The following is a 14145-nucleotide window of genomic DNA, read 5'->3' as shown; positions in this document are numbered from 1 at the left end:
TTTGATTTGCTTATGTAATGGGTTGTTTGAATAAGTAACTTTAATATTTTTTTTTCAATTTCAAAATTCGACATTTTTTGTAAATGACCCATATCCCATATAAATTACGGTTAACACCCCCCCCCCCTTTTTTTTTCTCTCCCCTACTCTTTCGTAATCGATAAGGTTTAAAACTAGGTAGATGAGTAACCAAACTGTATGACTCATATTAAAACAAAGTATCAATATTGTCAATATTAGCCACGTGGAATCATCTCATACATGATATCTATCTGTATAACGAGATGCGAATCATTCTTCTTATTTGTTTAATTGTTTGGTATTTTTTTGCATATAAATGAGGAAGATCATTATTTTTGGCTTTGGAAGCTCCTCCATTAACTTAAATTAATAATAACTGTTTAATTAAAATCAACTTAACAACAAAATCCTCAACAAAATCAAAATGGGTTTTCGACATGAATGAATTTAACCTACTTTTGACGTCATTATGACACAGTCATGTGATAATGAAATTCAGATAAATATAGATCATATGCTCAGGTTATAAATAAGACCGGTATACAGTATGTTGACAGAACTCAATGAATTGGCTGATCACTACATACTAACATAGCATTGGTATTTCACAACAGAAGTTAAATTCAATCTGTGAACTATGTGGATTCAGTAAAAGGTTTGGTTTATTATTACCTACTTTTCTGGATAATTATCTTTATTAATTTATATGACATGTACCAGTAAAGACATAGAAGATCATTGAAGAAGAAAACACAAACATACATTTACACACACACACACACACACACCACTAAACACTGAAACACTAAAGGAGGAGATTATCACTTGCGATGTCATTTACATTAAATTTGGCAATGATTATATAACCTTTGTAGATAGTTAAAAAAAAAAAGAAAGCCAGTCAATGAATTACATATTATTTTTTATATTTTAAAGACAACTTCAAGTTGTCTTAGAAATTCAACTTATTTCTCTTAATCGTGCTCTTACTATTAATTTTAAACTTCGACGGTAAATTTGGTGCAGTTTGACTATGCTTTTAAGTAATTCATCAATTATACTATTGTGAACTTTCTTCTCCTGCATGTGGAATATCGATATTTCAAGTTATATCAGCTAGGGGCTTGCGTTTTTAATCCCCTGCCAACGAAATCGAAGGGGGCTTTAGTTTATGCTTGTGAATGAGTTATGCAATTTCTTTTATAACAAAGTGAGGGACCACCTTTAATTTTAACATTTTTATAACAGCAAAGAAAAACACAAAAAATGGGTCAAAGCAATATTTCTGGGACGGAGCTTTGAGATACCGCTATGTGTTATAGGAATCTCAGATAAGAATATGGTTATTTTTGTAGTTATGGTTCGACAAACAGAAGGAGATATCTTAGATGTTTTTCTTGGAACTGACATAGATCTGAATAAATTTATCTTGCAAGAAAGGGGATCTTCAACAATGAGAGTCTCGGATGATGAAGCATATTTTTTCGAAGTGAATGAGGACTTCTGCCAGGAAACGATAACATTAGATGGTTAGTATTTTCTATTCTATATTTTTAACCTTTATCCACAATATAATTATTCTATTTTTGCTGAACTAGTATGCAGTATTGTTTAAGGGTGAGCTAGGATGAAATATTTTGTCCTTCATTTTTTAATAGTTGTATAAAATGTCTGCAATGCACTTTTATTCTAATTTAGGGGCCAAAAGGGTCCAGAATTAAACTTTTATTGATTTCATCAAAAATTGAATTACTGGGGTTCTTTGATATACCGAATCTATTCTTAATTTTTGGTCACGTTTTCGAATTGGTCTACATTTAGCTCCAAAGGGTCCAAAATTAAACAGTTTGATTTTAACCAAAAATTGAATTCTTGGGGTTCTTTGATATGCTGAATCTAAACATGTACTTAGTTTTTTTTATTATAAGCCCAGTTTTCAAGTTGGTCCAAATTGGGGTCCAAAATTAAACTTTGTTTGATTTCAACAAAAAATCAATATATGGGGTTCTTGGATATGCTGAATCTAACCGTGTATTTAGATTTTTAATATTTAGGACCGGCAGAGACATATATATGTCTCTGGGACCGGTTATTAAATTTGTCCACATTGAGGTCTAAAGGGTCCAAAATTGAACTTTATTTGATTTCATCAATATTGAATTCTTGGGGTTCTTTGATATGATGAATCTAACCATGTATTTAGATTTTGGATATTGGAATACCACAAAGGGATGGTAAAAATTGTCTTTGGGAGTTATGGGTCAAACCATTAAGGAATAAGGTGCAAAAGGGGGGAAAAGGGTTTCCAGGTTAATGGACAATTACTTAAGTACAAAACATAATTTAAAAGCAGTGTAAGGTTGGTAATTGAAACTCATTTTATTGGGAATCCTATCATAGTTTTCCACAGATTCACCTGCAAGTTACCTGTCCATTTAAACTTTTGTAAGTCCTATTGTCCCATCTAACAAATACAACAGCTATTGTTCTCTGTTTAGTTTATTCAATGGGACCTTTAAATTTCTTGCAAGAGAAATCTATCACTCACTGATTAATTTACTTGAACAAAAAATTGAACTGTCGATGATGGAAATACATGTACAAATAAGTAATTATGAAACTGCATGTGATGTTGTATTCATTCAATCAATAACACATTTTCAATTTTTTTGATATAAACACTGATTTAAAAATTAAAAGTTGATTTCTGATCAAATTTCAACATTGTACCTATTAAAATTTGCTTTTTTTTTAGTCTGTTCATAAGTAAAAACTTGAAATGATAATGTTTAAATAAAGGTCTTCATAAATGTATTCTTTATAACTGAACAACCACAAAAAACATGCAAATTCTTTGAAACATAAATGCATGCAGTAGTTAAAAAAAATTCAGAAATAAACTTTTTATAATTAAATCAGTGCTTATATTGAACAGATTGAAAATATATTATTGATATTGAATAAATACTGTATCACATGCAGTTTATGTGAGTTTATACATGTATTTCAGTGAACAAAGAAGATATTTTTTGGTCAGGCAAATTAATCAATGATTAGTGATAGATTTCTCTTGGAAGAAATTTAAAGGTCCCATCAAATAAACTATACAGAGAACAATACCTGTTGTATTTGTTCAATGGGACAATAGAACTTACAAAAGTTTAAATGGACAGGTAACTTGCAGATGAATCTATGGAAAACTATGATAGGGTTCGCAATAATAGCTCACCTAAACTGCTCTTAAATTATGTATATTGGAAATTTGCCAAAAACTTTGTTATTAATAAATTCCGTTGGAAATTTGCCAAAAACTTTAGTTTAATGAACTTCATTGGAAATTTGCCATTGGAGTTATCTTTCTTTGTCCAGAATAGTAGTCAAATCAACATAATCATGACAGTATGACATTTTATATTTTATGATGTGTTTAAATGAGTAGTTATTGTTGAAAACTACATTAGAAATTTGAATTGAGATCATTTTTGGAATAAGAGAAAGGGGGAGGTGAAAAAAAATTGGTGGGGTTCAATTTTTCTTATTTCTGATTTCAGAAATGAAAAAGAAAATTACTTCAAATATCAAAGGATTAATATTCAACAGCATAGTGAATTGCTCAAAAGCAAAAAAAACAACATTTTAAGTTCATTAGACCACATTCATTCTGTGTCAGAAACCTATGCTGTGTCAACTATTTAATCACAATCCAAATTCAGACTTGTCTCCAGTTTTCTGTTTGCACTCAGTCTGTCTGTTTGTCTGTCAATCTACCAAATCAGTTTTCCACACATTTTATGCCCCAACTGTTCAGGGTTCGACCTCTGTGGTTGTATAAAGCTGCGCCCTGCGGAGCATTTGTTTTTTTACAAAGTATCTCACCCTGCCTTTTTTCAAATAGTTCCTTGCACCCCTTCCTCATAAAAATCAAATGGTAGCTCCCTTAGGGGGATAGCTGAATCCCGCTTTGGAAATTTTCTCGTTGTGTTGAAGAGCCATTCATTGTCTTGGAGTGTAATCTGCTTTTTAGTCGAGTTGTTGTCCCTTTGACACATTTTCTCCAGTTCATTACTCAATTTTACTACTGATAATGTCAACGTCCAAATAAAAATGTAATTTTCTAATTACATGTACATGTTACACAGATATTATGACATTCGAATGACAAATATAAATGATACTGAGTTTTATGTATTATTTAAGTCAATTGTTTTAAATACTTATTAAGTTATTATTGTTGTTTCATTTAGGCACATCAGATTCTTTTTATGAAGAAGATGAAACTGTAAGCTGTTTACTTGGCGGTGAATCTACTTGTAGCTCTACAGTTTATCCATTTCCCCGAACAGTTTCTGAACAGGAAAACATTGACCCTTCAGAAGTTTTCCTGAAAGAGATAGAAGGTGAAGATCAGTTACCTCTCACACCTTTCATAAAAGAAGAAGTTAAAATGAAGATAAAACTTCGAAGAATGGCAGAGGGCAAGGATGACATACATGTTGAATTTAAACATCCAGAACCTGAACAGGTATCTTTAGTGAAAAGACAATATATTAATTTTTCGAGGAGCATAAAATCAGAAGGACCTATTAATATCATATAAGAACAAATCTGCATAGATCCTTCAAGGCTTTGTAGTTTTCTGTTTGCACTCAGTCTGTCTGTTTGTCTGTCAATCTACCAAATCAGTTTTCCACACATTTTATGCCCCGCCTTAGCAGAACGAGCATTTTATATAAGTTTTGCCCTTGTCCGTCTGTAAATTGGTTTCCGTTCTCCAACTTTAGTTTGCCTGAACCAAATGTTATTAAACTTATATACATAATGCTTATTACCACAAAATACAAATCAAGTTTGAATTTAGGTTGTGTCATTTCAACTGTTTTAGAGTTATGCCCCTTTACAAATGGAAAAATAGAAAGCTTGTATCTGTTCTAAAAATAAGTAATTGTTAAAAGATTTTTATTAAAATTGGAGTTATCTTCCTTTGTCCATAATTGTAGTTGAATCAACTGAACCAATGCTTTATACAATGTAATGTTCACTGAAAAATTCAAACAATATTATATATACCCTTAGGTGCGTACAAGCAAGATGTTCTTGAGTTTTGTCTCTATATAACTTTATATGATATGCAAGCGTGGGCATCATCTGTGTCCCACATTCCCCATTTATTTTCTTTATGCTTTAAGATATCGATTTGAAAATTGGTATATAGTTTTATCATGACAAGTCACATTATCTAATTCGAATTCTGTTCCTGTCTGATAGCTTTGTGCAGAGTACTGGTCCCTGGCCTTAGAAAATTCACTCAAATAATCAGTTTTCAACACTTTTTATACGACCGCAAAAAATTTTAATTTTTCGTCGTATATTGCTATCACGTTTGCGTCGTCGTCGTCCTTCGTCGTCGTCGTCCGAATACTTTTAGTTTTCGCACTCTAACTTTAGTGAAAATGAATAGAAATATATGAAATTTTGACACAAGGTTTATGACCACAAAAGGAAGGTTGGGATTGATTTTGGGAGTTTTGGTTTCAACAGTTTAGGAATTAGGAGCCAAAAAAGGGCCCAAATAAGCATTATTCATGGTTTTCGCACAATAACTTTAGTATAAGTAAATAGAAATCAATGAAATTTAAACACAAGGTTTATGACCACAAAAGTAAGGTTGGGATTGATTTTGGGAGTTGAGGTCCGAACAGTTTAGGAATAAGGGGCCAAAAAGGGGCCCAAATAAGCATTTTTCTTGGTTTTTGCACCATAACTTTAGTATAAGTAAATAGAAATCTATGAAATTTAAACACAAGGTTTATGACCATAAAAGGAAGGTTGGGATTGATTTTGGGAGTTTTGGTCCCAACAGTTTAGGAATAAGGGGCCCAAAAGGTCCAAAATTAAACTTTGTTTGATTTCATCAAAAATTGAATAATTGGGGTTCTTTGATATGCCGAATCTAACTGTGTATGTAGATTCTTAATTTTTAGTCCCGTTTTCAAATTGGTCTACATTAAGGTCCAAAGGGTCCAAAATTTAACTTTTTGTATGATTTTGACAAAAATTGAATCCTTGGGGTTCTTTGATATGCTGAATCTAGAAATGTACTTAGAATTTTGATTATTGGCCCAGTTTTCAAGTTGGTCCAAATCGGGGTCCAAAATTAAACTTTGTTTGATTTCATCAAAAATTCAATAATTGGGGTTCTTTGATATGCCGATTCTAACTGTTTATGTAGATTCTTAATTTTTGGTCTCGTTTTCAAATTGGTCAACATAAAGGTCCAAAGGGTCCAAAATTAAACTTAGCTTGATTTTAACAAAAATTTAATTCTTGGGCTTCTTTGATATGATGAATCTAAACATGTACTTAGATTTTTTATTATGGGCCCAGTTTTCAAGTTGGTCCAAATCAGGATCTAAAATTATTATATTAAGTATTGTGCAATAGCAAGTCTTTTCAATTGCACAGTATTGCGCAATGGCAAGAAATATCTAATTGCACAATATTGTGAAATAGCAAATTTTTTTTTAATTAGAGTTATCTTTCTTTGTCCAGAATAGTAAGCAAGAAATATCTAATTGCAAAATATTGTGCAATAGCAAGATTTTTTTTTAATTGGAGTTATCTTTCTTTGTCCAGAATCAACTTAAATCTTTGTTATATACAATATACAATGTATATTCACTTTTTACTACCAACTGATAAATTAAAATAATCTTTACCATTCAGTGATAACAAGCAGTTTTTTTACATCTTATTTCCTTATCTTATCTAAAATGTTTTTAGATAATGTATGTTGGACATTTGCCAGACATGACTATGATGTCATTTTCTATTTTTATTTGCCAATAACTTTATGTAAATAACTTCATTGGAAATTTGCCAATATAAAATGTTGCTGATGAAGTTTTTTTTATTGTTTTATACAATAAACAATGTATATTCACTTTTACTACCAACCAATCTTTACCATTCAGTGATAACAAGCACTTTATTTTACATTTTAATATTTTATGATGTATTTAAAAGAGTAGTTATTGTTGCAAACTCCATTAGAAATTTGAATTGATATCAGTTTTGGAAAAAGGGAAACGGGGATGTGAAAAAAAGGGGGGGGGTTAAATTTTTCTCATTTCAGATTTCATAAATAAAAAGAAAATTTCTTCAAACATTTTTTTGAGAGGATTAATATTCAACAGCATGGTGAATTGCTAAAAGGCAAAAACAAACTTTTAAGTTCATTAGACCACATTCATGCTGTGTCAGAAACCTATGCTGTGTCAACTATTTAATTTTAGATTTAAAAAGTTTGAATAAGAAATCTTTAATTGTAAAATTTGTAAAATCTTGACATTTGTTTTGTGTAAAAAAACACCATGTAATGTCAAAAATTTGATCACAATCCAAATTCAGAGCTGTATCACGCTAGAATGTTTTGTCCATACTTTCCCCAACTGTTCAGGGTTCGACCTCTGCGGTCGTATAAAGCTGCGCCCTGCGGAGCACCTGGTTTTAGCTGGTTACTACTAGGGGAAAAAAATGGCATAAAAAATGTTAAGGTAGGCACCCAAAATTAGGGTAGGTAGGGTTAGTGGAAGCACATGTATTAAGGATGTACTTAGGTGAGGTTAGGTGAAAATTAATAAATTAAGAAATTAAAATTGATACTTTAAGTTGGTAGAGCATTCTTGAAGGATGAAAATAAGCTAAAAATATTGATAGGTCATGGACCTCCTTTTCGAGATATTTGAGATTTAAAATATGGCGGGAAAAGTCTGACTCGGACTTTTACAAACAAAAGAAAGAAAATCAAGAATCTTCTTAAATTTTGGAAAATGACCTTTCATGAGCTATCAAGTCTTGTATGAAAAAATAAATGGGTGTTATGGGACAAAATAGTTTACCTTGTATTGTATGGAAAAACACCAAGGAGTCCGAACATTTGACACAAATTCCAAAACTTCACCTTAGTACATCCTTAAAGTAATTGTTTTACATGTGGACTATCCAGTATACTAGTATCCGAAAGAATATTTTGATTATGATTTCCTTTCAATTTTTCTCATAAAAATACTTGATGAGGTATTAACAAATGTCGTTGAAATCCGAAGACATTTGGTTTCCAGACAATGACTTGAGTATAATGGTTTGTAGTTGTATAAAATTGTACCACAAGGTTCCATACCACAAAAAGAAGGTTGAGATTGATTTGAGGGGAAAGTGTTCTCTGTTAAGGAATTAGGGGCCAAAAAAGGTGGACAAAACGCATTTTTCTGTTTTTTTTTGGACAATAACTTGTGTATAAGTTTATGGATCTCTATGAAATCTTATCACACGGTTTTGTACCTCAAAAAGAAGGTTGGGATTGATTTTGGGGTTATGGTTCTAGTTGTTTCCAAAACAAAATGACAAAAAACAATACTTGTCTTATACTTAATATAAATTGCTTAACTCTTGACCAGTTTCAATAGTAATTTAAACATTTATAAATTTATAAGCTCTTAGTTCACATTCATTTTTATTTTAAATTTACACTGCTCAACATGCTCAAGAAGAAGTACAGCGTACAACTTGAAATGACCTACGACCTAAGTTAAATTACTCCACCTTCTGCTATTCTTTGGTATTCTGCACTTCAAATCAATTCAGTATTTTATCAAATACATCAATCAGTAGTCCAACATCTGGCATCATAAAACCATTACATCTATCTATCCAGTTACTACAACCCCAAAACATCAAACGAAAAGGAATATAATGAATATGGAATAAGCATTGAAAGAGCCAGTAAAATTAATACGAAATTCATTCATCATATCAGCTGGTGATTTCAACCTACCAGACTGGGATTGGACTACCAAAGAGATCAAGATGCACACCCAATGTGCAACAAATCATGAAAAATTGCTGATATATTGGATGACAATGGGATGACACAACTTGTAAAGAAACCAACCAGAGGACCCAATACTCTTGATCTTGTTGTAACAATTCATCCGGAAAGCTTCATGAGAGTTGAAACCTTACCTGGGCTCTCCGACCATAAAATCGTTTTCACAGAAGTTAACCTGAACCCCAGGAAATCTATTCAAAAACCAAGGTTATACCATTATATAGAAAAGCAAATTGGGAGAATATGAAACTAGATCTGAATGAATTACACCAAGATGTCACCCTTATGAATAAGCAAATGGCAGGAATAAATAAATTATGGACACACTTCCAAACCAAACTTGAAGAGAGCATTGGGAATAATGTACCGAAAAAGACAGCTAGGAAAAAGGATGGTAGTCCCTGGATCACATCTGACATCAAGCGCCTCATACGAAAAAGGAACAGATGGTTCAAAAGAATGAAAAAAATCTGGTAATGGAGGAGATAGAGGCAAATTTAAAGAACTTAAGCGTCGTATTCAGAGAGAAATGAAGAAAGCTTACTGGAATTACATCGACAGTATAGTTTCACCACCAGACCTAATTAAACCCCAAGAAAGATCAAACTATATGAAAAGGTTCTGGACCTTTATAAAACACAAAAGGTCAGATGGGAGTAAAATATCACCTTTAAAATCAAATGGAACTTTACATTCAGAGCCAATAGATAAAGCAGACATACTCAATAGCCAATTCCAGAAAGCCTTTTAAGACAAAACCACCATATTTGAAAAAGAATTTAAAGAACAGTGTAACATGCCTGGAAAGTTTGAACAAATCTTGGACATCAATATAACAGAAAATGGTGTGTACAAACTACTATATAACCTTAACCCAAATAAGGCAGCTGGGCCAGACAAAATAAAGGAACTAGCAGTACACATAGCACCAATCCTGACAATAATATTCAGCTGCTAATATCAGACAAGCGAAGTACCTAGTATTTGGAAATCTGCCAACGTCTGCCCAGTGTACAAGAAAGGTACGAAATATGATCCGATAAATTATAGGTCTCTCTAACTTGCATAGCATGTAAACTAATGGAGCACATCGTAACTAGCCATATCATGTCTCCTGCAGATACACACAACATCATGTATCCACTTCAACATGGGTTCCAAAGGGAATTATTATGCGAATCACAACTGATCAAATTTATAGATGATGTAACTAGAAACTTAGATCTGGGGGAACAAACATATTGTCTCATAATTTATGGACTTCTCCAAGGCATTTGATAAGGTTAGTCATAGCCTTCTCATTTACAAACTGAAGCATTATGGGATAACCGGTAAAACAAATCAGTGGATAGACACCTTCCTCAGTGATAGAATACAGTCAGTAGTTGTAGAGGGTGAAACATCGACCTCCATACCTGTAGAGTGCGGCGTACCACAAGGATCCGTCCCGGGACCTAGCCTGTTTTTGTTTTATATAAACGACATGCCCCAGGGATTCAATCATTCGTACGAGTCAATTAAAGAAAAAGCATATATGTCCCTTGTCAGGCCTACTTTAGAATATGCTAGTGCAGTATGGGACCCATACCAACAAAACGACATCCAGATTGGACATGGTGCAAAGACGGACAGCAAGGTATGTTACTAACAGATATAACAACACCTCATCTGTTAGTAGCATGCTTGATCATCTTGAATGACTCGCCCTACAAGAACGAAGGAAACATAGCCGCTTAATAATGATGTATAAGCTACAGAACAACTTTGTCAAAGTCGATACATCCAGTAAGCCAATATCGAATGAACGCCCTTCCAGAAATAACAACGAAAAGGCACTAAGAATACCATCATGTAAAACAACTGAAGGAGTCGTTCTATCCAAGAACAATCAGAGAGTGGAAAACCTTGCCCAACTCTACTGTCTCCGCCCCGAGTCCTGAATCTTTCAAGGCTCAGCTTCGTCAGTAGATTTAAATGACATGTTTTTAAATTGCACCTATGTATATATTAAATTGTACCCATTCTTTTTGTTTATTAAATTTCAAAACAATTGTATGTGCTCACTCCTAAATGTGGCAGAATAGTCAACCAGTTGACGGTGGCCGCTTACCGGAAGAAGAAGTTTATCTCTGATCTCAACTATAGATTGACTTTTTATGTGACATGATCATTTTCTGACTCAACATTATTATTAATTTTGACAGAGGCTTTTGACTACAAAGTGTTGTGTACTTCACCACAATACCATATAAGAAAGGCTCTGATATAAAATGATTTCAAGGTTAACTTTGATTCTTGATATTAGTTTTCTTAACATGAACATATGATGCTTCATCCCTATATTCTCCGTTGATTATTATTATTGAATGGGAAGTATGTTTTAGATGACTAAAAACAAATAAATTGAAAATAAGTTTTATGTATTTTACTTATGAAAATTTATAGAGGTGTATTATTACAGCTGACACAGGATGAGGAGGAGAAAAGAAAAATCCGTAGATCTAAGAACAAAATGGCAGCTCAGAAATGTCGAAGTAGAAAGAGAAAACTTACTGAATCTCTTGAAGACGTAAGTAGTTAATCATTCTGTGTCTATGCTTAGTCATAATTATAATGATGTTCTTTAAATTTCATACATTAAACAATGGTAACAATGTCAGAATTATAAATCTGGTTTAAATGAGCACCAAACTATCCAAAATCGGAAAATTTATGTCGGAATGCTAGATAACCGACTTACATTTATTTGATGGAACTGAAGAAAAAAATATTTCAACACGTAGCTATCAGTCATGGTCATATTATCGACATGGCTCTCAGTCATCATAGATACCAGGACTAAATTTAGTATATACGCCAGACGCGCGTTTAGTCTACAAAAGACTCATCAGTGACTCTCGAATCCAAAAAAGTTAAAAAGGCAAAATAAAGTACGAAGTTGAAGAGCATGGACATTATCGTTCTATTGCACCGGTGTGTGGTCTATTGCACTGACCTGTTATGACCTCTTATTCTGAATTCTGATTAGTTGAAAGGTATTCATGTTGTCTAATCAAAATTGAACTTACTCAGTATGTATTAGGTAATAAAACAATTATTGAATGTGTAACAGTGCACTAGATCAAAACATATTATTTCCCTCGGTATGAAGATCAGCTCATTGTTCTATTGCCCTCAGCCGTTGGCTATTGCATAGTTACATATTAAATAACTGTATACTATAGATATCTGTACGGTCTTGACAATGAACAAATCCATAGAATGTTACTATTGTAGTCGCCTATAATAGGCGATGGTGCGACAAACTGTGAAATAATTCAAACGAGAAAACTAATATAAAATGATTTTTGAAAAAAACAGTAAACGAAAAGCGAATTAAAATGACAGAACAACTGAATTAATTAGTTCCTTGCTTGGAACAGACAGGTAAGAGAAGTGTGGGGTTAAAAACGTTTGTAAACCTAACATGGGACAGTCATATACTACGGTACAACATAAGTACAAACTGTAACAAGGTAGTTGTAAACCTAACCTGGGACAGTCATATACAAGGTACAACATAAGTACAAACTGTAACAAGGTAGTTGTAAACCTAACCTGGGACAGTCATATACAAGGTACAACATAAGTACAAACTGTAACAAGGTAGTTAGTTGTAAACCTAACCTGCTATGGGACAGTCATATACAACGGTACAAACTGTAACAAGGTAGTTAGTTGTAAACCTAACCTGCAATGGGACAGTCATATACAACGGTACAACATAAGTACAAACTGTAACAAGGTAGTTGGAAGTGACTTGGCACTAAGCAAAATAAAAACTACTAATAAGACACAAGACAACACAGGGTACTTATCTAAGACTAATCACAGTTACTTAAAGCTAGTTCAAGGACATTTACTAACAACTAATAAAAACACCATTTTCTCCAAGACAAAAGTATTCCAATCAGTACCCGCGCATCCAACGGATTTAGTTGAAAGGCGTATTTACAGTCTGAGGAAAATACGACATTTGCAATGTCAAAATATATAGGTGCATATTATCAACATGTTGAAGAAACATGATAAGTGTTCATAACTATACATGAGCACATTTCTTCAAGTACATTATTTGTTTATTTAAGGAGACAGAGAAATTGGAAAACAAACAAGATATGTTGACACAAGAAATCGAAAGACTTCAACAAGAAAAAGAACAATTAGAAGAAATAGTTAAAATTCATAGAACAGTGTGTCCTAAGTTGAGATAGTCATAGAAACATCCATCTGGGGGAGGGGGCATTATATGTTATGATTTGGTTAACTTCCGTCCATCTGTCATATTTATCAAAATTAATTTCTACTCCATAAAACAGAAATGGAAAAGGAGAATAGGCAATAAGGATCTTATATGGATATGGCCCATATTTTACTGCAAACTCAAAAGTTATCATACAAATTCTTAAATAACTCCAATCTAGACTAAGGTACAAGCTATTTAGAAATTCACATAAACCAAGTTACCATGGCAATAAACTATGAGTGAATTTGCACCACATTTTTTAATATTGTTTCTTCATAGACAGAAAAATATTGTAGTTATTCCTTTAAAAAACACGAGTGTTTTGATTGATTGTTTGTTTTGCTTCACACCAACTGCAAATAAAACAATATTAAGGCGATGAGCAGTGAAATAAACACTCTGAATTATGAAATTATTCTGTATTTTTTTATGTGTTGCAGACTCGTGTTCCTTTGTGTAATTTATATTTCAAAAAAGATGTGACGTATAAAATATCCTCTGAATTTATTTATACATATTTATTTATAGATTTATATTTTTTCTTGAACATGGTTTTGTCAGGACAAAATAGAAACCATTGTTCAGATGTACCTATGAAATTTGTTATTGAACGCTTTTTACACTATTATGGTTTAAGAACTTTTTGCTTGACTTAATAGATGAGTGTTTCCTTTTTATACGACCGCAAAAATTTTAATTTTTCGTCGTATATTGCTATCACGTTGGCGTCGTCGTCGTCTTGCGTCTTGCGTCGTCGTCATCGTCCGAATACTTTTAGTTTTCGCACTCTAACTTTAGTAAAAGTGAATAGAAATCTATGAAATTTTAACAAAAGGTTTATAACCACAAAAGGAAGGTTGGGATTGATTTTGGGAGTTTTGGTCCCAAAATTTTAGGAATGAGGGGCCAAAAAGGGCCCAAATAAGCATTTTCTTGGTTTTCGCACTATAAC

At 32.7% G+C, this 14145-nt stretch overlaps 1 protein-coding gene across 1 annotated transcript; it reads left to right on the top strand.

The window, feature by feature from the left end:
• The first annotated feature begins 528 nt into the window (after positions 1-528).
• Positions 529-13700, top strand: LOC143069303 (uncharacterized). The gene is made up of 5 exons (XM_076243872.1): positions 529-676; positions 1377-1550; positions 4266-4543; positions 11370-11477; positions 13036-13700. Exons 2-5 carry the CDS (start codon positions 1379-1381, stop codon positions 13159-13161), a joined length of 684 nt encoding a protein of 227 aa, XP_076099987.1. The 5' UTR covers positions 529-676; positions 1377-1378; the 3' UTR covers positions 13162-13700.
• The last annotated feature ends 445 nt before the right edge of the window (positions 13701-14145 follow it).

Source organism: Mytilus galloprovincialis, chromosome 3, assembly GCF_965363235.1.
Source record: "Mytilus galloprovincialis chromosome 3, xbMytGall1.hap1.1, whole genome shotgun sequence".
NCBI classification, from domain to species: domain Eukaryota; kingdom Metazoa; phylum Mollusca; class Bivalvia; order Mytilida; family Mytilidae; genus Mytilus; species Mytilus galloprovincialis.
This window is presented reverse-complemented; position numbering and strand designations above follow the sequence as displayed.